This window comes from Rhinopithecus bieti, unplaced genomic scaffold (genome assembly GCF_001698545.2).
Source record: "Rhinopithecus bieti isolate Rb0 unplaced genomic scaffold, ASM169854v2 scaffold_21703, whole genome shotgun sequence".
NCBI classification, from domain to species: Eukaryota; Metazoa; Chordata; class Mammalia; order Primates; family Cercopithecidae; genus Rhinopithecus; species Rhinopithecus bieti.
Window position 1 is genome coordinate 2,735,304 of NW_016812332.1, and position 25,967 is coordinate 2,761,270.

The 25,967-nt window shown below is 37.8% G+C and overlaps 1 protein-coding gene across 5 annotated transcripts in view; it reads right to left on the minus strand.

The window, feature by feature from the left end:
* NUBPL (NUBP iron-sulfur cluster assembly factor, mitochondrial) overlaps positions 1 to 25,967 on the minus strand; it is a 377,447-nt gene that overhangs the window by 91,037 nt on the left and 260,443 nt on the right. For all 5 annotated transcript variants that reach the window (XM_017895911.1, XM_017895910.1, XM_017895909.1 and 2 more), the window contains 2 exons: positions 11,271 to 11,391; positions 7,657 to 7,739 (listed from right to left, as the gene is read on the minus strand). In XM_017895911.1, coding sequence (XP_017751400.1) covers positions 7,657 to 7,739; positions 11,271 to 11,391 — 204 coding nt within the window. The remainder of the gene's footprint in view (positions 1 to 7,656; positions 7,740 to 11,270; positions 11,392 to 25,967) is intronic.

Genomic DNA, 25,967 nt, shown 5'->3' on the forward strand with positions numbered 1-25,967 from the left:
AGGGCTCAGAAGAAGACAGGAAAATATGGGAAAGTTTGGAATTTCCTAGAGACTTGAGTGGCTTTGACAAAAATGCTGTTAGTGATATGAACAATAAGGTCCAGGCTGAGATGGTCTCAGATGGAGATGAGGAAGTTGTTGGCAACTGCAGCAAAGGTGACTCTTGTTATATTTTATCAAAGAGACTGGTGGCATTTTGTCCCTGCCCTAGAGATTTGTGGAACTTTGAATTTGAGAGATGATTTAGGGTATCTGGCAGAAGAAATTTCTACGCAGCAAAGCATTCAAGAGGTGACTTGGGTGCTGTTAAAGGCATTCAGTTTTATAAGGGAAGCAGAGCATAAAGATTCAGAAAATTTGCAGCCTGACACTGTGATAGGAATAGAAAATCCCATTTCCTGAGGAGAAATTCAAGCCTGTTGCAGAAATTTGCATAAATAACGAGGAGCCAAATGTTAATCCCCAAGACACTGGGGAAAATGTCTCCAGGGCATGTCAGAGGTCTTCATGGCAGCCTCTCCCATCACAGATCTGGAGGCCTAGGAGGAAAATTTAATTTTTGTGGGCTGGGTCCAGGGTCCCTGTGTTGTGTGCAGACTAGGTACTTGGGGTCCTGCTTCTCAAATGCTCCAGCCATGGCTGAAAGGGGCCAACAAAGAGCTCAGGCGGTGGCTTCAGAGGGTGGAAGCCTCAAGTCTTGGCAGCTTCCACATGGTGTTGGGCCTGTGGGTGCACAGAAATCAAGAATTGAGGTTTGGGAACCTCCACCTAGATTTCAGATGTATGGAAATACCTGGATGCCCAGGAAGAAGTTTGCTGTAGGGGTGAGGTCCTTATGAAGAACCTCTGCTAGGGCAGTGCAGAAGAGAAATATGGGGTCAGAGCCCCCACACAGAGTACCTATTGGGGCACCGCCTAGTGGAGTTGTGAGAAGACAGTCACCATCCTCCAGACCCCACAATGGTAGATCCACTGACAACTTGCACCCTGTGCCTGAAAAAGCTGCAGAAACTCAACGCCAGCCTATGAAGGCAGCCAGGAAGGAGGCTATACCCTGCAAACCTACAGGGGCAAAGCTGCCCAAGACTATGGGAACCTACCTCTTGCATCATCAGCGTGACCTAGATGTAAGACATGGAGTCAAAGGAGATAATTTTGGAGCTTTAAGATTTGACTGCCCCACCAGATTTCAGACTTGCATGGGGCCCGTAGCCCCTTTGTTTTGGCCAATTTCTCTCATTTAGAACAGCTGTATTTATCCAATGCCTGTACCCCACTGTATCTAGGAAGTAACTAACTTGCTTTTGATTTTACAGGCTCATAGGCGAAAGGGACTTGCCTTGCCTCAGATAAGACTTTGAACTGTGGACATTTGAGTTAATGCTGAAATGAGTTAAGACTTTCAGGGACTGTTGGGAAGGCATGATTGGGTTTGAAATGTGAGGACACATGATTTGGGAGGGGCTGCGGTGGAATGATACGGTTTGGCTGTGTCCCCACCCAAATCTCATCTTGACTTGTAACTCCCACAATTCCCATATGTCAAGGGAAGAACCTGGTGGGAGGAGATTGAATCATGGGGTGGGTCTTTCCCATGCTGTTCTCATAATAGTGAATCTCATGAGATCTGATAGCTTAAAAATGGGAGTCTACCTGCAAAAGCTCTCTTTTTGCCTGCTGCCATCCATGTAAGACATGACTTGTTCCTCCTTGCCATTCACCTTCCTCCATGATTGCGAGACCTCCCTTGTCACATGGAACTGTAAGTCCAATAAAACTCTTTCTTTTGTAAACTGCCCAGTCTTTATCAGCAGTGTGAAAACAAACTAATAAAATAATATACTCACAGTTATATATTTATATACAACTACTAAAGATAGTAGCTAAGACTTACTGAGTACTTAATATTTGCCAAGTGTTATTTATCTTCACAGTTACTCTGTGGGTAAATTCTATCATTATCCCGACTGTACAGATAAGGAAAAATCCAGAAAGGTAAACAATTTTGTCGAAAACAATAATAGCTAGTAGGAGATGAGCTGGGCTTTGAACCTAAGCTGACCAGTTCCCAGACTCTGCATAGTAAAAAGAGATGTTTGTGGTCTATTTGCCCTGACTCGATGAAGTGCTTTAAGAGTCTTTCACGTCTTCATTTTTAAAGACTACACTTGAGCCCTAATAGCTAAATCATGATTTATTTTACCAGAAAAGTATTAAAAGTCATTTTAAGAGAGTCCTTTAAAAAAAATCTAAAAACATGAATAAGGCTTTACATGTTTTTGCTGAGTACCTACTATACCAAATACTTCATGTAAATAATCTCACTTAGACATGTAAAACAAGCACCATCAGTTCAACTTGGATGATGAAACCAGGAGTTGTTTGCTCAAGGTCATGAAGTCAGGCTGGAAAACCTTCAAACCTGGGTCCAACTGACTCTAAAGTCCAGCTTTTTCCACTATACCACATGTTAAACAGTAAACTCAAATGCAAGTAATTATAATCATAAAACATAGTCTAAAAATGGTTTCTTCTCTGCTGTAGTTAATAGAAACAAGTTTTTGATTATAAATGTAAATAACATCTACTTATAAAGAAAGGTTTCTCTCAAATCAAATGTGCTGATTTTCACTCATACATCTTTATAAATACCTTTTATCTCCTAGTAGCTTTTCTAGGTCCTTATGCCTAATATTTTGTGATGAAAATTTAAAGTTAACTAAAGCAAGACGATACAAGGCCATCATTCTGTAATCTTTTAGTGTTTAGCTACATTAAATTAGAGACATAAACCTATCAGAATACAAAAAAAACCTGAATGATTCCAGAATAATCAAATTGGCTACATTTAACCTTTCCTTTTTAATGGACTATCTCCAAACTTAGATTTCTAATCTATCACATTCTAAGTAATAGATTGTCAGTTGCTGAGAAACCACTAAAAGTGCTTAGTTTAACAGTTTGAATTTCTCAAAAACTGTTGAGGCTAAATTTTTCAGCCAGTGCAGTATTATTTCAAGTAACACATTTTGGTTTGTATTGCATACAAGGCATCATGTTGGGAAATCTGTGGTATGTAATGACATAAAAGAGAGGCAGAACAGTTCACTGGTGAAGAGTTGGGGCCTTGAAGTCAGACAGCCATGGTTTAGAATCTTGGCTTTATTACTTATAAGCTGTGCAGTTTTGGGCAAGTTACTTAACCCTTCTAGGCTCAGTTTCTGTATCTGTAAACTGCTTATAATAATTATATCTAGCTCAAAGCATTTTGGGAGTATTAAGTTAGAATACGGCATGTGAATTGTTAGCACAGAGGAAGCATATAATAAATATTTGTAGCTGCTATTATTATCATTATACTCTCAAGAAATTTACAGTCTCATTGAAGAGCTCATATGAACATGTCCTTTGGGCACTGTTCCCACCTGAGGAATAATTAAATCAAATCCCTTTCTTTTGTTTAATCCATAACTAGCAAAAAAGTCACACACACACATATCATATATAAAGGATACAACTGAGGTAACTCAAACTATTAATACTCTCTTCTTTCATCAACTCTACACAGACTAACCCTTTTCTCCTATTCAAGATATTTTTGTTAGGTCATCTAGAGGCACAGATAATACAGTTGGACCCTATTGTCTGCTATGCCATTAACTAGCAACAGGGAATGAATGGTAACCAAAGTGCACAAAGGTTTTTTCCTTTGTCTTTGTTTTTAAATATTTGAAGTCCTAACTTATCATACACAGTCATTTCATATTAAGATTGTGAGGTGATAATTTAGAAATTATAAGAAAATAAAGTTTCCACTAACATTTGAAAGTCTTTACCAGGAATATGTTATAGCACATCTTTCTGTAGCTAATATTCTTACTTGATAAAAAGGATAAAACCACAATGCTGTCAGTTAATCACAGGTCCATTCCTTGTATTCTGGTCTTAATAAAGAGCAGAAGGCAGTTTTAATTGCATCAACAATATTAATCATACCAGCATGCGGGGATGGTATTGAATTTAGGGGTTCTGAATCCTAAATATTGCCTTCTTACCCCTCCTCTATTGTTTTCTCTGGCTACTTTACACTACTTACATTTGGAGTCTTACTTGCCTTTCCTAAATGGTGTACAGGTGCAGAAGGTTTTGCCCATTGTCTGAGCAAGTAGCAGACTATTACTACTTTTTAGTTGGTACTATGAGCTCTTCCAACATTTCCAATGATGCCTTAAATTCACCACAATTCATATCTTTAAATTAATCACTACATTTTTAGTGTTTGCCTCTTCTGAAAGTTAAACGTTACTGGGAGAGTTAAATCCTCAATGTGTAATTCTAAAGGATTTTGTGGGCAGAGAATAAGAGCCCTAACACCTGGTATTGCGAGGAGGGAGTAATAGGAAATGGAGAAGGTGGAGTAAGAAGGAAGATGAAAAGCTAACGATTAAACATTTACCGATTTATAATTGTGCCTATGGGTCAACCCCTAAAAGTAAACAATAAAAAGTATGAGTCTAGGCCGGGTGTGGTGGCTCATGTCTGTAATCCCAGCACTTTGGGAGGCCAAGGCAGGTGAATCTCCTGAGCTCAGGAGTTTGACACCAGCCTGGGCAACATGGTGAAACCCCATCTCTACCAAAAACGCAAAGAATTAGCTGTACATGGTGGTGTGCACCTGTAGTTCCCAGCTACTTAGGAGGATGAGGTGGGAGGATTGTTTGAGCCTAAAAGGAGAGGCTACAGTGAGCCAAGATTGCACCACTGCACTCCAACCTGGGTGATAGAACAAGATCCTGTCTCTAAAAAAAAAAAAAAAAAAATTATCAGTCTAAAGTGAATAATTAACAAATAAGATTACAGGTTTTGCCCCATTAACTTCTGCAGAAGTTTTACCATGTTGGCAAATAAACACTTCCTTCATTCTTTAAATGAAGACATGCAGGCAGAATAGGTGTTAAGGTTCTATGAATACAACAGAATCTGGTGAGAGCGTTGTGACTAGTTTCTAAGAGCACATTTCCATTTGAGTTAACGGGGGAAAGGGAAGGAGGCTTTTAGGAGGCAAGATTCATCATAAGACTATCCAGAGGATTCTGATCCTAGGCCTCAATCACAGCTTCTTAGTGTCTAGGAGTTAATGTCTTTGATGTTGAAGCCGGGAATTCTCTCTTGATTCAAATTTTGCTACCCTGATTTTTTTTTTTTTTTTTTTTTTGACAGTGTTTTGCTCTTTTTGCCCAGGCTGGAGTGCAACAGCATGACTTTGGCTCGCTGCAACCTCCGCCTCCCAGGTTCAAGTGATTTTCCTGCCTTAGCCTTCCAAGTAGCTGGGATTAGAGGTGCGTGCCACCACGTCCAGTTAATTTTTGTATTTTTAGTAGAGACGGTGTTTCACCATGTTGGCCAGGCTGGTCTCAAACTCCTGACCTCGTGATCTGCCTGCCTCAGCCTCCCAAAGTGCTGGGATTACAGGCATAAGCCACTGTGCCACGCCTACCTTGATTTTTAAATAACATCAAAGAGTGATATTTACTTGATACCATGTCAAGGACACTAAGTGGACTCAGTTCTTCAACAAAGGGAAGAGGAGAGACATTTAGTGTCATGACATCTTATATAGACAGTTTCAGAAGATTCAGTTGTATTCTACTTGGCATTTTTCAAGGTACACATTATTATTTCATTTATTCTTTCCCATCTTCTTCATTATAAGGACCTTCAGAGAGGTTAGAAAACTTGCTTTAGGTCACACATAGAAAGTGGCAAACTTGGTACCCATGATGACTCAGATTTAGTGCTTTTCCTTCCATGCAGAGATCCCCTTTGAGAATCTAACAAAGCTATTTAGAGTATTAAATCGTATTATCTTTGGATGGTTGCTATATGTTCTCCGTTATATTACATTCCTCTAACTTCAATGAAATGTTTCTTACTACTGGAGGATTTCAAAGAAAAAAATGAACAGGTGAAAAAAATAATAAAAATCTAAACTCTTAATTGAAATACACTGGCAAGTAATTATTCTTATTCACTAGGAATCACTGTGAAATGTCTTTAAATAGTCTGTTCTCAGGAGGCACTTAAAAGTGTGTAATTAAAACAAAAAACCCTCAATTTTCATAGAACTTTTTCAAATACTGCATAAAGTACAGCTATGGTAGTTGGGATTGGCAGACTTTAATTACAAAGATGATCAAGGATTATGGTTTTTTTGCTTATCTAAAAAATTGCTGAGAAAGACTGAAAAGTAAATTTAACAGTTAATACCTAAAAGGCAGAGAGGAGAAAAACAATGGTAACTGTTATACTGTATTTACTCAGAGATCATATGGCCAGCAAAACAATCACTATACCATAGCTGCTGACCCTTAAGAAAAGGAAAGGACCTCTAAACGCAGGAAACAGATCACTCAAAATGAATATACTTTACTTATCCAAGATTCCTGTTCATTTACTCTTACTTTACAGCTCTAACCAGACTTGGCTCTTTTATTTTCCAATTCACAGAAGATTAAAGGAAACAAACTAGAATATAAAGAGCAGTAGTTATGTTTAGAAAAAATACCAGTACTGTAAAGCTATACCCATTAGTTAGGGAAAAGAAAAACAAAAGAAAAACTATTAGAAGATTGATTGGGGCTGTTCAACAAAGGAACAACATCCAAACCGACGTACCAGATGATGATTCAGTTTCCAAGTTAAATAGCAAGTGTTATTTAGGAAAGAAAAAATATGTATGATTCATTTTATTTCTATTTTTAAAAAGATTAAAATATTATATGCGGAAAGATTTTATGTAGCAGTAATTTTGAAAATCTATCAACTATATCTCCAATGATGTTGGCTAATGAAACACTACTAGTCTTTTCACCTCACCTTCTCAGTTATATTTATTAAAATAAATGCAATGAAAATTTCATCTCTAGGCTGGGCATGGTGGCTCATGCCTATAATCTGAGGACTTCGGGAGGCCAAGATGGGAGGATAACTTGAGTCCAGGAGTTTGAGACCAACCTGGGCAACATAGTGAGACCGTCTCCACAAAAAAAACAAAAAATTAAAAAAAATTAGCAGGGCATGGTGCTGTGCACCTATGGTCCTAGCTACTCGGGAGGGGGTGGCTGAGATGGGAAGATTGCTTGAGCATGGGAAGTCAAGGCTGCAGTGAGCTGGGATTGCACAACTGTACTCCAGCCTGGGTGACAGAGCAAAACTCTGTCTGGAAAAAAAGGAAAGAAAAAAAATTGCACCTCTAATTGTTTACACAATTACCTTATATCCAATTCAATACTTTCTTGCATTAGGCTTCCTTCTCCAATCAGTTGAACTTCTAATACTGAAATATAATAAACTTGGGCAGTTAGATATTGCTAGCCAGCAATATAAGAATTTTACAAACTGTAATGTTCATGCTTTTCATGAGAAAACTGGTTGGGTGATGATTCTCTGTAGGTAAACTTGTTCAGCTGATAATTTAGAGCCAGCACTGGAAGCTTACTGTACATAATAGTAACTAAAAGATGCTTTGGACAAGTTAAATAATCCTTGTTTAAATATATATGCACTATGAATATATAGGCTTAATCTTCCCAACTTTCTTTCTATATTTCAAAAGTATATAAAAGAAATAAAATATATATCCAAAATGGAACTTACCTCATCACTCTCAGGCTGTGAAAACACAATTGGCTGGCCTGTATCTGAAGCTTCCCTTATATTAAGGTGTAAGGGAATGTCTCCTAAAAGAGCCCAGCAGATATCCATTAGAACCAGAAAAGTTTATACAGGCATTTTGAATCTCACTATCTGAACTATGGAAAGAAACAAAATCTGAACTAAATTGATTCAAACTGACTATCTTCTAATTGCTAAATCTCTGAAAAAGAAATTTCAAATGGGAATTACAAACAAAATACTCTAGAGTAGTACAGTGATTGTATTTGTTTATATAGAAAAGCTCCGTGGCACCCCATCAAGGGACAAGGCCTCTGATTTATTCTTTGCTGGAAGTCTCCGAGCAAGCAATGGCTTGGAAGACATTTGCAAATTATTTTTCCCATCAATATCTGTTATAGACACATCATGTCACATAATAAGAGGAAACTGAAGAGCAAAATATGGGGAGACAAAGTAGTCCAAAAAAAATACAACAAAATAACCTTCCTGATGTTGGCAAATGGAGTGAGCTCAAAGAACTGGTCAAAAGTAGGCCAGACCTGTTATCTCAACTATCTGTCTCTTTATCAGACAGAATTATTTTTCTCTTATTATCTACTAGCCTGTGTAGCACCATATACAACCTGTGAGCTTGGTGAGATCTCAGCAAGTATATGATAAGAACCTTCAAAATACAGACTGAGGTGGGAGAGGTGTGTTTTCTTGAGGACATACTACTATCAGGCAGTGGAATTTAAGAGCTGACCTGAATTCTGACCCCTCATCCAATATACTCTTTCTAGCACACTATCACAAACGAAGTCTATCAAGACTGAGATTTAAAGTGCAGTGAGTGGGGTCTTAAGTGGAAAAGTTGACTTGCCTTGGTACTTAGCATTCTCAGAACCATTCCAAATCCACGCAAAGGTTATTAAAACATACGTGTATGTGGTGTTTTATTCAAATAAGTCATTTAGCACCATGTCAGGCAATTTAAATAATGCAAAAGAAGTATGTTATAAAAATACTACAATACACACTATGAAGTACATGGAAAAGGAAATGTTATTTCTTGCTCCTCTTGTCAAATGTTGTGATCTTAAACTGTAAGTCTTTCCTCAATATCCAATGGCCAAATGACAAATACATGATATTTCAGTAGCCATTTAAGGATTAGCTTTTCATTAAATTTGATTCCTATTCTCTAGATCAACTTCGGACTGTAGGAAACTGTCACAGGAGCAGGCAGAAAAAAATGTTATAGAAAATGCTTAGAAATGAAATTTTTTCCTCTCAATTTATGAACTGTCATTCTAGTAAAGAATCATGAATGATTTCTTTTCTACTGCATAAATGGAAGGTAAAAGAGCAAAATCTTCTCCTTTATATAGCCATCTATTGACATCATTTCTGCTCTCCAGATACTCACAATCCTACCTACAGACACAGAAGATTAGACCAAGAAGGGGAAAAGTCTTGTTAGAAACAGGTGGCATAGTAAGAATGGTAACGGGCTAATGGTTGTATCTAGACAGGGATTTTTAAAAAGTAAAAGTGAGTGAGGAGCAGTCTGAGCCTGAGAAGTATCTTTGAGGTGCCAAGTCTGAAAGAAATGAGGGAACATTTCAGACATATAATAGGTTAAAGGGTTTTCTGTGAGATGGTCTGAGACTTTAACTACTATGCATAAACTATCCCTGTAGGTAAATACAGATAAGGTTCTGAAGAGCTATCGTGCCAAATAATCATTTAAAACACAACCCACTGAATTAAGAGTCTGCCAGGGAGTCAGTAAAGGACAAATAAGGGTTCCCAGGAGGTTCAACTGGCCAAGAGGCCATAGCTGTGAAAGCTTTCTCCCTGATTTCAGTTCCTCTTTCCCAACTCCAGCCTCTTCGTAATTGAAGCCCTGCTCCACTTCATGGGAGACACCATGGGACCCATGAATACATTAAAAGGAGGGGATGTGCCCTAACGAGGAACTCTAAATGATTTTTCCCTAACACTGTCCGACATAGCAGCCTAGGGCACCATCCAATTTTTGTGATCAGTAATCAGTGTTTCTGATACATTTTTAGGGTAATTGTACATTTGTGAGTTGTTGGTTAAAATGTAACTTCCATACATACCATTGTTTCTCAATGAAATGTTTCAAATTCTAAATAACTGACTTAGGAAATTGTTCAGCTCATTTGTAAGTTAGGAAATTATAATGTTGTCAGTATAATTCAATAATGCCATTATAATTACACATTTACTTTATTATATAAGTGAATGTCAATCTGTTATTATGCAGATTTGGAAAATTGAACTTTCTGGGTTAAATGAAAAACAGTTGCAGAATATAATTAGTGGCTATAATTATAGCAATGTATCAAAATATATCATTAGTATTCACCTGGTATTGTAGTGGCTGCTATAGTGCAAATGCATAACAATAATACATTTAACATCAACTTTTAGAAACTTAATTATAACAGAGAATGTTTTGAAATTCCTTGATCTCTAGGGATCTTAATTTTTAACTACCTAAGTCTAATAATTCACTCTACGCCTTCCTTATTCAGCATCTAACATCTGCCTTTGGCAAGAACAGAAACTCATTCACAATTAGAATATCAAAACATGTTTTCTAAAAGTCTGTTAAGTTGCCTGTGGATTTTGGAACATCATCTTTTATCAAAAACCTGTGTCTTGCTTATTTAACACATGATTTTAGTTCTCATAGCACTAATGAACTCTTCAGTTCAGTGCCATGAACGGTGTGTACAATGTACATTTCAGGTGCCATATTTTTTAGACATGTCAAACACATTAAATATTACAGAAAACAGTAAATACTGTCATTCTAAAGCAGAAAGATGAACAAATACAGAATTAATCAGGAAGGCATTTTTATATATGTACTAAGAATGAACACTTCTAGAGGTTTTTACAACATACAGAACAGATATTTTAATGTATACCTGTTTATACTGAGAGATGTACAACCAACTTAGCAAACACATTAGTGACCATCATTTAAAATATGGCTTCAAACTACAGTACTTAGACCACAAAACTCTCTTCTCAAATTTAAATTATAAACAATTTTTATTTAAAATAGAAATTATCATCATACTTGTCAGAACAAACCTATTCAAAAAAGCCAAAGAAAGGGTAACACATATAGAACTGTGCTATATTAATTTAAAACACAAAGCCAAAAGCAAATCATCATTTTCTGAGACACTCTTTTTTTTTTTTTTTTTGAGACAGAGTCTCACTCTGTCGCCCAGGCCTGGAGTGCAGTGGCACAATCTCGGCTCACTGCAAGCTCCGCCTCCCGGGTTCACACCATTCTCCTGCCTCAGCCTCCCGAATAGGTGGGACTACAGGCGCCCGCCACCATGCCCGGCTCATTTTTTGTATTTTTAGTAGAGACGGGGGTTTCACAGTGTTAGCCAGGATGGTCTCGATCTCCTGACCTCATGATCCGCCCGCCTCGGCCTCCCAAAGTGCTGGGACTACAGGCGTGAGCCTCTGCGCCCGGCCTCTGAGACACTCTTAGTCATCAAGCCTCATCCCCACTTTCCCTTCTGCCACTTCTGCAAAAGAACATCCCACAGTCTTACCTAGAACTTCAAGACCAAGGGTCTGTGCTAGTTTCCTTGCACCATCAGCACCAAAAATATGAGTTTTGTGTTTACATTTTGGACACTGGAAAACACTCATGTTTTGGACAAGGCCAAGGACCTAGAATAAAAACACACTGAAATCAAAATAAAATTAAACCAAATATTAATACATTACTTCAACAATTTTTACTGAGTGCCTACTGAGTTCTAGTGACACTCATCAGTGTTATCACAATGATGAATAAACTATGGCCTCTGCTGTGAAGGAACTCATGAGCTAGTAAGAGAGCAAGACATATAGAATTACCTTAGATATCATAATAAATGCTAAAAAGAGATGCATAATCAGGAACCAAAAATTCTGCCTAGAAAGAAGAGGAATCTTTCAGTTTCCCACAGACAACTGTTTCTTCAGGTTGTGGGGTGACGAGGAGGTGAGGCCTACAGCAGGAATTCTAGACAGAGAAAGACAAGCCAAGGGAGCAAAATAAAACTATGTGGCCTATTTGGGCAACCCAGTGGGTGGTCAAGGCAGAAGATGGTTTGGGAAGGAAGGCTAGGGCCACGTGGGAAGCTGCTGAATACCATCCATGTATTTGAGGCATTCCTCTTCAGACAACAGGAAACCACTAAAGGTTTTTAAAGCCGAAAAGATGGTATCAAAGAGGCAGTTATACAATCACATTTTTGTTTTAGAAATTTATCTTTGATGACAATTTAGAGAAAAACAAGAGGGGAGGAACAGAGGAAAACAAATACCTAAGAGGTTAACTTTGGACGAAGTCTCATAGTAAATCTAAAATATATGAAGTGTTTGTTATATGCCAGGTGCTGGGATAAGTATTTTAAATGTACTATCTTATTTACTCCTCACAAGAACTTCATGACATGGTTATTTTGTTTTTTGTTTTGTTTCACTTGTTTGTTTTTCAGATGGGAGTTTTGCTCTCATTGCCCAGGCTGGAGTGCAATGGCGCGATCTCGGCTCACCACAACCTCCACTTCCCAGGTTTGTGATTCTCCTGTTGAGAAGCTGGGATTACAGGCATGCGCCACCATGCCTGGCTTATTTTATATTTTTAGTAGCGACGGGGTTTCTTCATGTTGGTCAGGCTGGTCTCGAACTCCCGACCTCAGGTGATCCGCCCACCTCAGCCTCCCAAAGTGCTGGGATTAGAGGAGTGAGCCACCGTGCCCAGCTGAGATGGTTATTTTATCATTCCCATTCTATAGTTAAGAAAACTGACAGTGCTAACAAAAGAGTAAAACTCAGCTCTTATCAGAATGTTACTGTTTGAAACAAAATTAAGTTTCATAGAAAAGGTCATTCTCTTTCTAAGTTGCCCTAGCTTCTGCTACAAAATAGATACAGCTAACCCTTGAACAATGTGAGTTTGAACTGTGGGGGGGGTCCACTTACATGTGAATTTTTTTTGAACCAACCACAGATAAAAAATATAGTATTTGCAGGCTACAAAACCCAAGTACCAGAATGGCTGATGTCCTAGAAGCAACTGTGGGACTTGAGTATGCATGAATTTTGGAATATGCAGTGGTAGGGGGAGGGTGATTCTGGAACCAATCCCCCACATATGTCGAGGGAAAATGATACTTAAGAAACATTTTTATTCAACAATACTGTTGAATAAATAGACAGGCTCTGCAAATATAATCCTTACTCATGTTCCTTTTAATCCCACTCTCTTATTGATGAGAAGCAGTAGCTGTCTTCTAGAATAAAAATGAAGAACACTACTTTCAAAGGCTTAGAGATTACAATGTCTGTATGAGTTCTACCATAAGGTTATGATTGTAGATTATTAGAACATTTGCATTTTAAATGAAGAACAGTACTGACAGTCCACAATGAAACATATAGATAAGAAAGTGAAAAAAAATTGTTATTCTTTCTGAAAAGAGAAACAGAAATGACTAAAGTTGCCCCCAATACTTATATATGAAGACAAATAGTGAAAAGACATACATCTATAGCAAAGCATTTCCAAGCATCTAATACATGCCCTTTTGCTGATGCACACTATCACAAAAAATAAATCACACTTTGTTTTGGGAATTCAGTACTATCTCCAGAAAGCTAGAGAGAAACATAGCTTAATATCACACAGCTTGTTTATTAACTATGCCTATATAAGACACCCATTGCTTGGGCAGTTTTATTGCCATTTATGTTAAATGTGATATATCCCCTGACTCTATGGCTCTCACTTTAAACATAAAATTATCACTCAAAAAATGAGAAAGGGAACAACACCTAAAGAAAGTGAAAATCTATGTGAGGATATATTTCAATTCAGAGAGAACAGGAAAAACATTCTGACCTTGGACTCTCTTAGACTCCCTAAGACATAGAGACATAGAACAAGCATGTATTTGCAGTTTGTGTGATTTACATCTTCTTATCAAATCATTCTCTATGGACTGTATAAATATCTCAGATATGTTCTCTATAGACTACACAAATGTCACAGACCTGGCCAGGCATGGTGGCTCATGCTTGTAATCCCAGCATTTTGGGAGGCCGAGGCGGGTGGATCACGAGGTCAGGAGATCAAGACCATCCTGGCTAACACAGTGAAACCCTATCTCTACCAAAATACAAAAAATTAGCCGGGCGTGGTGGTGTGTGCCTGTAGTTCCAGCTACTCAGGAGGCTAAGGCAGGGGAATGGCGTGAACCTGGGAACCGGAGGTTGCAGTGAGCCGAGATTGTGTCACCACACTCCACCCTGGGCAACAGAGCGAAGCTCCATCTTAAAAACAAACAAACAAACAAACAAACAAAAGGTCACAGACCTAAAATATAAAACTATAACCAAACTCAATATTTAACAAGCTCTTAATATACGCCAGTAACTGGGCTAAACACAAGGAATAGCATACAGTGGTGAGCAAAACAGACGTGATTCTTACCCCTTGGAGCTTGTACTCTAATTGGAGAAATTGACTGAACAAAGAGTAGTGTAAAAATACACTTATAAAATGGAATGGCTTCTCTGGAAGCAAAGTATAGGGTATTATGAGAGTGTAGAACAGAGAGGATTTGATGTACTCTGGGAGTCAGAGAGGGCTTCCTGGAAGAAATATTTGATCTTAAAGCTACAGAGTGATGAGGCAAAAACAAGGAGAAAGGGAAGAAAAACATTCAAGACAGAAGTAGGGAGCACATGTCTCCCTTCAAGGACTGAATGGCCAGTCTGAGGCCTCTGAGGTGTGGTGTGAGTGGAGTGAGTTGAAGCTGGAAAGGTGGGGCTTGTAGGCTATATTAAGGTGTCTGAGTTATATAATGAGTGCCAAAGAATCCATTATAGAGTTTTAAGCAAGAGAGGCCACTATGCCTATAGTTGTAGTAGACTCATTACTCAATTGCAGTGTTTTAAAAACACAAAATAATGGAAGAAGCTAAATGGACTTGTCTTTGTGTGTTTATATTCTTAGACAAACACAAATCCTGGGCTGTGTTTTCCAAAACTGATCATGGGAGAGGTGACCACTTTTAATGCTGTCTAAAATATGTCCATTTCTCTGCCTGGGCACAAGGTTAGGGCTTTTCTTCCCTGAAATTAGGAACACGTAACTTGTTTTGGCCAATGAAATGTGTGCAGAAGTGCCATGTGTCACATCTAGGCCAAAGCCTTAAGTGTTAATTCCCCATTCTTTTTCCTTCTGTCTTGATGACCAGCAAGCCTCTGGCTGGTGGATGCTGTGTCAGTCTGGGTGCTAGAGTGTTGAACAATTCAGAGAATAATACAATAGAGAGGAGTGCTGAAGCCAAACCACAATGGATACGGAGAATCAGACAATAAACATGTGTTGTTTTAAGCCATTGAAATTTGAGAGTTGATAACACACATAACCTAGCCCATCTTGGCTGATACAGAGGTGTAGAAAGAAAACATTAGAATTTCTATTTCTATTTTATGATTTCCTTTCATTTTCAATTTTGTGTTTTATAAAGAAAATAACATATTAATGTAGTAATATAGGTATACTACATATACAATATAAAACTTATTAATAAATATATTTAATACATATATTAGGTTATATGTTAAAACATCATTTACTAATAAGGATGTATAACTGAAAGTCCGGAGGTAGACTGGGCACAGTGGCTTATACCTGTAATTCCAGCACTTTGGGAGGCTGAGGCAGGAGGATCACTTGAGCCCAGGAGTTCAAGACCTGCCTGGGCAACATAGCAAGACCCTTTTCTACCACACACACACAAAATCAGTCAGATGTAGTGGTGCACACCTGTAGTCCTAGTTTAAGGAAGCTGAAGTGGGAGAACTGCTTGAGCCTGGGAGGTTGAGGCTGCAGTGAGCTCTGTGATTGTGCCACTGTACCCCAGCCTGGGTGACAGAGCAAGGCCCCATTTCAGAAAGGGAAAAAAAAAGTTTGGAACTAAAGAACCCTTTATATGTTTCAAAGTCAGAGGTTTTGACAACTAAGCTTGGCTCTATTACTGATAATATGTAACTTCTTCCAGTTCAAGGATAAATGTTCTAATACTGCTTCCTAGGACATCTTGAATAAATTAATTTCACTTAACTCTAGAATTCCTTCATCTTAAGAATGACCCACACATATACCACTTACTTGATTTTACCAAAAAACTTGGTTGTGACAGAATAAGGAGCCCAGAACAGGCGGGGCACGGTGGCTCATGAGGTCAGGAGATCGAGACCATCCTGGCTAACACAGTGAAACCCCGTCTCTACTAAATATACAAAAAACAATTAGCCGGGCATGGTGGCGGGAGCCTGTAGTCCCAGCTACTTGGGAGGCTGAGGCAGGAGAATGGCATAAACCAGGGAGGTGGAGCTTGCAGTGAGCCGAGATTGTGCCACTGTACTCCAGCCTGGGTGACAGAGCGAGACTCCATCTAAAAAAAAAAGCCCAGAACAGACCCATACATGAAAGTCTGTAAGTTACAATGGAGACAACATAGTACTAATGTAAACTGGATATCCATATATAAAATAATGAATCTTAACCTCCTACCTCACTCCATACACAAAAATTAATTCCAGGGGGATTTTTAGAGCTAAATATGACAGGTAAATAATAATGCTGTTAGAAAAAAATAGGCAAATATACTAATGCTGCAGGCAGGCAGAGATTTTTCTAGCAGGACACAAGAAGCATTAAACACAAATGAAAATATTTAAACTGGACTACATTAAAATTAAGAAATTAATCAAAAGATATGATTACAAGAGTGAAAGGGCAAGTTATAGAGTGGGAGATAGTATATACAATACACACACATGACACAGGACTTTTACCCATAATGTATAAAGAACTCCTGCAAATCAATAAGGAAAACTCAGATAATACAATAAAGAAATGGGCAAGAGATTTAAGACATTCCACAAAAGAGGATATTCAAAGTACATTTATGTTTAAGACTACGTTAGAAAAGAAACATCAGCATGACTAAAACAAAAAACAAAATTATATCAAATGTTTGTGAGAATGTGAAACAAGTAAGATTCATTATTTCAGTTGAGTGGAAATGGGTACAATCATTTTTAGAAACTATTTGGCAGTATCTACATAAACTGATATATGTTTATACTACAGCACAGCAATTCCACTTCCAGTTATGTACCAACAGACAAATGAACAAAACATTCACTAAAAGACATGTACAACAATGTTCATAACAGCACTAATCATAATAATAAAAAAATGGAAAACTACTTATGTTCATCAACAATAAAATGGACAAATTGTGATATATTCACACAATGGAATGCTACAATCAATGACAAGAAAAGAATGACAGCAACAATCAGCAATATGAGTGAATCTCGCAACCATAATTTTAAGCAAAATAAACCAGACACACAAACGTATAACACTGTATTATTCTGTTTGTAAAAATTTCACAAACCAGCAAAACTATAGTGTTATGATTTGGGTTCCATTTTGAGGTAGTGACTGGAAGGTGGCACAGGCAGGAGTTTTTGGGATGCTGACAATGTTCCATTTCTTATTTTGAAATTTTATATTGTTTGACTGACATTTTCCCAATTCCTGCTCCCTAGCCCCTGGTAACCACCATTCTACTCTCTACCTCTATAATATAACTTTTTTAGATTCCACATATAAGTGAGCTCATTAAGTCTTTCTGTACCTGGCTTATTCTACTTCATACAATGTCCTCCAGGTTCATCCATGTTATTACAGGATTTCTTCCTTTCTTTTTTTTGAGACGGAGTCTCGCTCTGTTGCCCAGGCTGGAGGGCAGTGGCACGATCTCGACTCTCTCCAAGCTCCACCTCCCGGGTTCACCCCATTCTCCTGCCTCAGCCTCCTGAGTAGCTTGCACTACAGGCACCCGCCACAGTGCCTGGTTAATTTTTTTTGTATTTTTAGTAGAGACGGGGTTTCACTGTGTTAGCCAGGATGGTCTTGATCTCCTGACCTCATGATCTGCCCACCTCGGCCTCCCAAAGAGCTGGGATTACAGGCGTAAGCCATCGTGCCCGGCCTATTTCTTTCTTTTTAAAAGCCAAATAGTATTCCATTTTCTGTCTCTGTGTGTGTGTATACACATTTTTTAAATCCATTCATCTGTTAATTGATTCCATATCTTGGCTATTGTGAATAGTACTGTAATAAACATGGGAGTGCAGGTATCTCTTTGGTAGACTGATTTCAGTTCCTTCAGATATATTCCCAGCAGTGGGACTGTGGGATCATATGGTAGTTGTATAATTTTTTAAGGAACCTCCATACTATTTTCCTTAATGGCTGTATTAATTTATATTTCCACCAAAAGTGTGAAAAGGTTCCCTTTTCTCCACATCCTTACCAACACTCTTCTTTTGCTATTCTAACAGATATGAGGGGATAATAGCTATTCTAACAGGTATGAGGGGATATCTCATTGTGGTTTTGATTTGCATTTCCCTAATGATTAGTGATATTAGCATTTTTTCACATAGCTGTTGGCCATTTGTATGTCTTCTTTTGAGAAATGTCCACTCAGATCCTTCACCCATTTAAAAAATCAGGTTGTTTGTTTTCTTGCTATTGGGTTGAGTTCCTCATATATTTTGAATATTAGCTCCTTATGTATGTTTTGCAAATATTTTCTCTCATTCTGTAAGTAGTCTCTTCACCTTGTTGACTATTTCCTTCACTGTTCAGAAGCTTTTTAGTTTGATGTAATCCCATTTGTCTATTTTTTGCTATTTTGTCTATCCAGAAAAAATCATTGCCCACACCAATGTCATAGAGCTTCCTCTCTAGGTTTTCTTCTAATAATTTTATAGTTTCAGGTCTTACATATAAGTCTTTACTTCATTTTGGGTTGATTTTTATATATGGTGTGAAATAAGGGTCTAATTTCATTCTTCTGCATGTGGACATCCAGTTGACCTAACACCATTTATTGAAGTAACTGTCCTTTCTTCACTGTGTGTTCTTGGCACCTCTGTCAAAAATCAATTGACTGTAAATATATGATTTCTGGGCTCTCTATTGTTCTATTTCTGGGATACACACAATGGGTATGTTTATACTTTGTAAAAATTCATTGGGCTATAATTTGTGTTCTTTTATGTATGTATGTCACACATTCAATGAAAAGTTTGCTTTTAAAAAAGGTAGTTATGAGAAGAATGGTAATAAAGCAATACGAACAAAAAACCAAAACAATGACATATTAGGTGTCTTGTGAACTTGCATATAAAAAGAACCATCTGTTTTTATATGGAAAATATTCTATAGAACCAAAAGCAGCAGTAAAATTAAGATGAGTTCCTTGGGAGGAATAATCTCCTATTACTCCTAATTAATACTCCAACAAGAGCCCTGAAATAAAGTCTAACTCCTTAGAAGCTCTAAAATGGCGAGGCTATAGACCCACAATGCCCAATAGGGTATCCATTGGTCACATGTGGCTGGCTACTGAATACTTGAAATGTGGCTAGTCTGAATTAGGATGTGCTATAAGTATAAAATACACCCTGAGTATTGAAGACTTAGTACAAGTAAAAAAAAATGTAAAATATCTGAATAATTTTAAAGTTTGCAAGTTATTTATTTTAAGCTTTTCCATCAAAGTATATCAGGAACACACAAAAAAGTACTTAAGTTTATGGCAAAATGGATTCACCAAAATGTATGTCCATGTTACCAAGACCCTGTTAATAAACAAAATGTTGCCCACACCCCAGTAGTCTCCCTAGACATCCTCCAAACACTTTCCCAGAGGTATTCACTAACCTGCTTTCTAACACCATAAATTAATTTTGTGTTGTTTTGAATTTGATAGTAATGGAATCATGCAATATATATTTTTGTGTCCAAGTGATTCATCCAGCTAAACTATGTACCTGTAATTTATTTTCATTGAGTCATAAGATTTTATAATGACTATACCACAAATATCCATTCTCCTGTTGGGTCACTTGGGTTGTTTCCAGATTTGGGCTACTGTAAATAATGCTTCTATGAATGTTTTTGTACATGTCTCTCTCTCTCTTTTTTTTTTTTTTGGCTGGGTATTACGTTACATGTATTTAACTTAATATGTTAAAGAAGCTAAAGTTTCCACATAAAGTTCTACCAATTTATACTACCACCAGCAATGTATGAGAATTCCAGCCATTCCACAGCCTGGACCTTTGGTACCATCAGTCTTTTAAATTTTAGCAAGTATGATGAGTGTGTAGTAGACTCTCATTGTGCTGGCTTGTTCAACTGTCTACCTGTTTATAATGGGAACTAAATTACTTAGACTCTTGCTTACATGGTTCACGGTTAAAGTTTGCCAAAAGTAAAGTGGCGGGAGTTCTGGAAGGTGGAAATGAAGTCTTAGGCATTACACATTAATGGTTTTCTTTGTTCAGAGATGGTGAAAGGAAGATTCGGAGGTGCAGTTGCATTCCAGTTTGTCCTCATTCTTCTGCAGTCTGTGCTCAGCTATCTTTTCTACTATGGTTTTAATTTGTATTGCCAAAATTATTAATAAAGTTGACTATATATATTACATTTTTTTGTCATTTGTATATCCTCTTCCATAAAGGCCTGTTCAGGTCTCTTGCCTATTTTTTCAATTGATTATATGTTTTCTTCCCCTTACTGAATTGTAAGAATTCCTAGTGTTTTCAAATACAATTCCTTTTGGTTGATCCTCAACAATTTTATGTATGTGGTTTGTCGATGTTGAGCAATGATAATATTTTGAATATACCTGTGGCTCTTCCATGCTTAAAATTAACTTCATCTTTTTTTACCATTCTAACAACTGGAGAATGGCGTGAACCGCGGGAGGCAGAGCTTGCAGTCAGCCGAGATCCGCACAACTGCAGCTCCAGCCTGGGCAACAGGCAAGATGCTGTCTCAAAAAAAAAAAAAAAAAAACCAAAAAAAAAAAAAAACCAGAACTTTAAAACTACATTTGTGGTTCATATTTCCATGGTTTATATTTCCATTGGACAGTGCTGCTCTAGATAACTAAAGCCTGACTATAGAAGCTATTTTGGTAGTTATCCTACCTAATATTTTAAGGGTCTAAAGATCCACAAAAGTATTTTCTCAGGTTCTGTGATTCAAAATGAATTTTTGTTTTTTTTTTGAAACAGGGTCTCACTCTGCTGCTCAGGCTGGAATGCAGTGGCATGATCATGGCTCACTGAAGCCTCAAACAAACTGCAACTCCTGGGCTCAGGTGATCCTCCTGCCTCAGCCTCCTAAGTAGCTGAGACTACAGATGCATGCCAGCACACTTAGCTAATTTTTTATTTTTTGTAGAAACAAGGTCTTAGTATGTTGCCAAGGCTGGTCTTTAACTCCTGGCTTCAAGCAATCCTCCCACCTCAGCCTCTGCACCTGGCCTATTATGAATATTTTAAAAAATTGAACATAAATAAAACACTTTAAAAATATACAAGACAGATAAACTACCAAGTTTCTGTGCTTTTAATTGAAATTACATCAGCCAAATCTGATAATCCTCTTTTATGGTTATCTCATTCTGTGCAGAGCTCATACAACAGTTATATATGTAACTCTGTGTATGTCTCTCTCTGTATGTATATATAGACATATAGTGTATATCTATATATAGATAGATATACATACATGTTATTTATATATTCTATCTTTGATTTACTAAAAAAGAGAAGACATCAGCCATTAATTAACATATGCAAACAGTGGCAAACAATTCTTTCAAAACATAGGGTTAGCTGGGGGAGAATTTAAAAGAAAGTCTTGAGAATTTAAAGTCTGGGGGAGAATTTAAAAGAAAGAAATTTTAAAAGCTTAGAAACCACTGCTCAAGTTCACTTAACAGCAATCCTCCATAATCAAGGAGGTTTTGAATGGGGGCAACTAATGTAATAAGAACATTAGAATATCCACATTACAGTTTTGTTCATCAAAAATTCTTCTCTCTTAAATAGGAAAGAATTCAAGTCCATTATGATGCGTTCCCCTCCAAATAAGCCTTACATCTTGTGAATACTTCATATACTGTTAAGCTGTTTGTATTTACTGTAGAGCTATTGTGTACATCCTTTAATAGCAGAAACATTAGAAAACAGATGCTTTGCTTATAGCTTAATTTACATAATATCACTGAGATACAGCTGTAAGCACGCTCAATCATTTTTTAATGTCTCATCAAAGTATAAGGTCCTTTTATCTTTTTACCTTAGCTACTTTAACTGAAAGAAGGCAAATACTACATGCCTGGCTACCATCAGCCACCACAACCTTTTTGCGTGTGATTCTTGCAGTACTCCAATTCATCACTGGCTCAGAAGGTTACTTCTTAACTTTTTAAAAATTGATTCTCTTGAAATATCAACATTGCTCTGAATATTGGATTTTTCTGTCTAAATCTATTGAATTAAGGAGGCTCAAAAGGCTCCAATTTTAATTTCTTTTGGCATTTTAAACCCAGATACAGGTAAGTAACAAGCAAGATTTTAAGGTACTATGTAATCCAATTTATCCAGGTTAAAATCAGGTTAAATGCTTGCTGGTTGAAACCTGTCACAAGCATTAAAAGCCATGATTTAAGAAAAGTGAGGAGGAAAATTCATTGTTAAATAATGAATGATAATAACTGAAATAGATTAGATTCATAACTGCTTTGCAGTTCTTTGTTAGATTCGAACCAGTTTTTCGTATACTCCTTGAAGCATGTGCACAGATATTATAATTTTTAAAAATGAGACAGGTGTTCTTGTTTTCTCTTTCAGAATAGTCATTTGACAAAGAAAGAACAATGAATGGGGAGGCCTGGGTCCATGCTCCTCTCAGGGACCAACTAAATAGTTGTGGCTCTATGAGGTGCAACTCAATTTCTCTATGCCCTGAATTCTTAATCTTGAAAACAAGGATTTATAATGATCTCTAATGTCTACCACGATATCCATAACATTCAGAGCTACCCTTTATCTACCATGTCCTAAGGCTATGCTAAGTACTGTAAATACAACCACGCTTCACTGCCATAGTGACCAATGAGATGGGTATTCTCATCCCTAAATCATGGAAGGAAACTCTGAAGCTAAATTATTTGCTCAAGGTCACACAGTTGGTAAATGACAAAGCCAAAATTCAAACTATCTGAGTGACTGGTTTGTATAAGGAAGTTATCAAACAAGATGACAATTAGATACAGACTTTTGTGCATGGAATTAGGTGGCTTAAAATAATAATGTCAGTAAAGTTGAGCAATAGAGCATAGTAAAATTAAGAGCACAGTTATAGGGCAGGCCTTATTTGAGCCATCCTTACCACTCACTGTTGCAGTCAAGTCTTAGACTTCATCCCTTTCTCCTAAATCCTGGACATGGAACTCCCCTTCCCCTTATCACCCACGATACCTTCTTGACTGTCAGCAGAGCCTATGGCTCCTTAACTCCTCCCCATTTTCAATCCACCAGTTTCCTCTGGCTTCACTTGTCTACCTTAACAATCGGAACTGCAATAATAAGCAAATTTGATGAAGAACCCTCTTATACCCTAGAATCTGTCGCCCTGTGATAGTCCGTGATGTCCACAGTACTAAAACTCAACTCTGGAGTATCCACAAAAACTCCAGTTAAGAATACGGGCTCTGGAAAGCAGACTTCTTGGATCAGAGCCCAGATGCCCCACTAAATAAATAGATGTTCTTATGTAAGTTATTTAACCTCTCTCAACCACATTTCCTCATGTGCAAAATGGGGGAAATGATGTTCTGTATTTCACAGGGTTGTTGTGTGAGATGAGTTTAATTTATGTAAATCACATAGAACAGCATTCTAGTTCAAAGCACACAGACTTCTGAGAGAGCTTGGGGAAAGACACAAATGAGCATATATCTCCAGTCTCTGAAAAATAATTATGGCTGAGATGCAGAATGCTATCCAGTCTTATAAAGATAATAAAGATCGTCTAATTTTTCTAAGAAGACAATGTAATCCTTAACCTTTACAAATAAATAATAAAAAGTTCCAGACCGGCCAGGCGCAGTGGCTCACGCCTGTAACCCCAGCACTTTGGGAGATCGAAGAGGGCAGATCATGAAGTCAGAAGATCGAGACCATCCTGGCTAACACGGTGAAATCCCGTCTCTACTAAAAATACAAAAATTAGCCAGGTGTGGTGTTGGGTGCCTGTAATCCCAGCTACTCGGGAGGCTGAGGCAGGAGAATTGCTTGAACTTGGGAGGTGGAGGCTGCAGTGAGCCAAGATCACACCACTGCACTCCAGCCTGGCGACAGAGCAAGACTCTGTCTCAAAAAAAAAAAAAAAAAAGTTCCAGACCACAGTAGGATTGTCTCTGTTTTTTGTTTTAGCAGAAAATTAAACCACAGGAAAGGTAGAATTTCTCTCTCTCTTTTATAAGATAAATATTTTTAAGACTAAAATAGCTATACAATTTTCAGAATTATTTATTAGGAAATAAATCAGTTCAGTGATCTACATTAGGATTTAATCTATATATTTGTTTCCAGCTCAAATGTGGTATAGACTGCTCGCTGCTCGCCAAAATTCATGATCTCATCTTCCTTGGCACACAACTAATCAATATTTCTTGGGCTCCTTGAGAAATGTGACATGTGGTCATGTGACTGATTTTAGCTAGAAGAATGTGTGTAGAAGTATGTGTATCACTTCTAGGTCTGGCCCATAAAAATCTCCAAGGTAGGTATATGCCTCTGTATTCTCTTTCCTTGTGGCTGGCTAGAATGAAGATAGCTCCTAATGTAATTTTAGAAGCCACAATTGAAAATGACAGAGGCTCCAACAATCTGAAAGACTGCATGGAAGAAGGCTACTCTGCTCACCTGTTCATCTACTGTAATAGGACTGTTACATGAGCAAGAAAGAAACTTCCATTGTATTTGTATCATTATATATTTTGGGGTTTACTTGTAACAGCAATTTGCCTTCTTTAAATAATGCAAATTTCAAATAATGCAGAATTTTAGACTCAAAATAATATATCAACTTAATAAATCTACATGAAGATAATGTACATGGCTCAATGAATATACTCAAGGAATAAATCTCAAAGAACAGTAGTGTTTAAAGTTCTAATTATTATTTTTTTCTTTTTTTGAGACAAGGTCTCACTCTAACACTCAGGCTGGAGTGTACTGGCATGATCACAATTCACTGCAGCCTAGACCTTCCAGGCTCAAGTGATCCTCCCACCTCAGCCTCTTGAGTAGCTTGGACTACAGTTGCATGCCACCATACTCGGCTAATTTTTTATTATTTTGAAGAGATAGGGGTCTCAATATGTTGCCCAAGATGGTCTTGCACTCCTAGCCTCAAGCAATACTCCTGCCTTGGCCTCACGAAGTGCTGGAATTACAGGCGTGAGCCACCATGCCCAGCCCCAAATTCTTATTACCAAATAAAGGGATTAGTCAAAATCCTCAGGTAAAATACATAAAAATATGTAAATTTATCTGTTTCATAACATTCTAAAAAGTAATAAGAAAATTAATTATATAACATTATATAAACATTGAGTGCTTAGACTGCCAAAAACTAATGTACTTAAGCCATTTATATGCATTATCTTGTTAATTCTCATCTTAACCTCCTGAGGAAAAGACTACTATGATTCCCATATGATGACTGAGAAAACTAAGGCACAGAATAAATAACTCAGGTCATACAGTCACAAAGTGGCAGAGCTGAGATCTACAATTCAAACTCCTCAGCTCATGTTCTTCACTACTATGCAAAAATGCCTCTGCAAGTAGTTTCCTATCATCTAAAACATTATAAGAAAATTTAGAAAGCAATTTAATTTGAAACCACTAAAGAATATCAAAAAGGGATGGGGAGCAAGATGGCTGAATAGGAACAGCTCCAGTCTCCAACTCCCAGCGCGAGCGACACAGAAGACTGGTGATTTCTGCATTTTCAACTGAGACTCCACCTCTGGGGACAGCGCACAGCTGAAGACCAACAGGGGAAGCAGCGGGGGCCGGTGCAGACGCGAACGACTCTGACAGCTTTGGGGAGAGCCGTGGATCTCCCAACGCGGAGGTTGAGATCTGAGAACGGACAGACTGCCTGCTCAAGTGGGTCCCTGACCCCTGAGTAGCCTAGCTGGGAGACATCCCCCACTAGGGGCAGTCTGACACCCCACACCTCACAGGGTGGAGTACACCCCTGAGAGGAAGCTTCCAAAGAA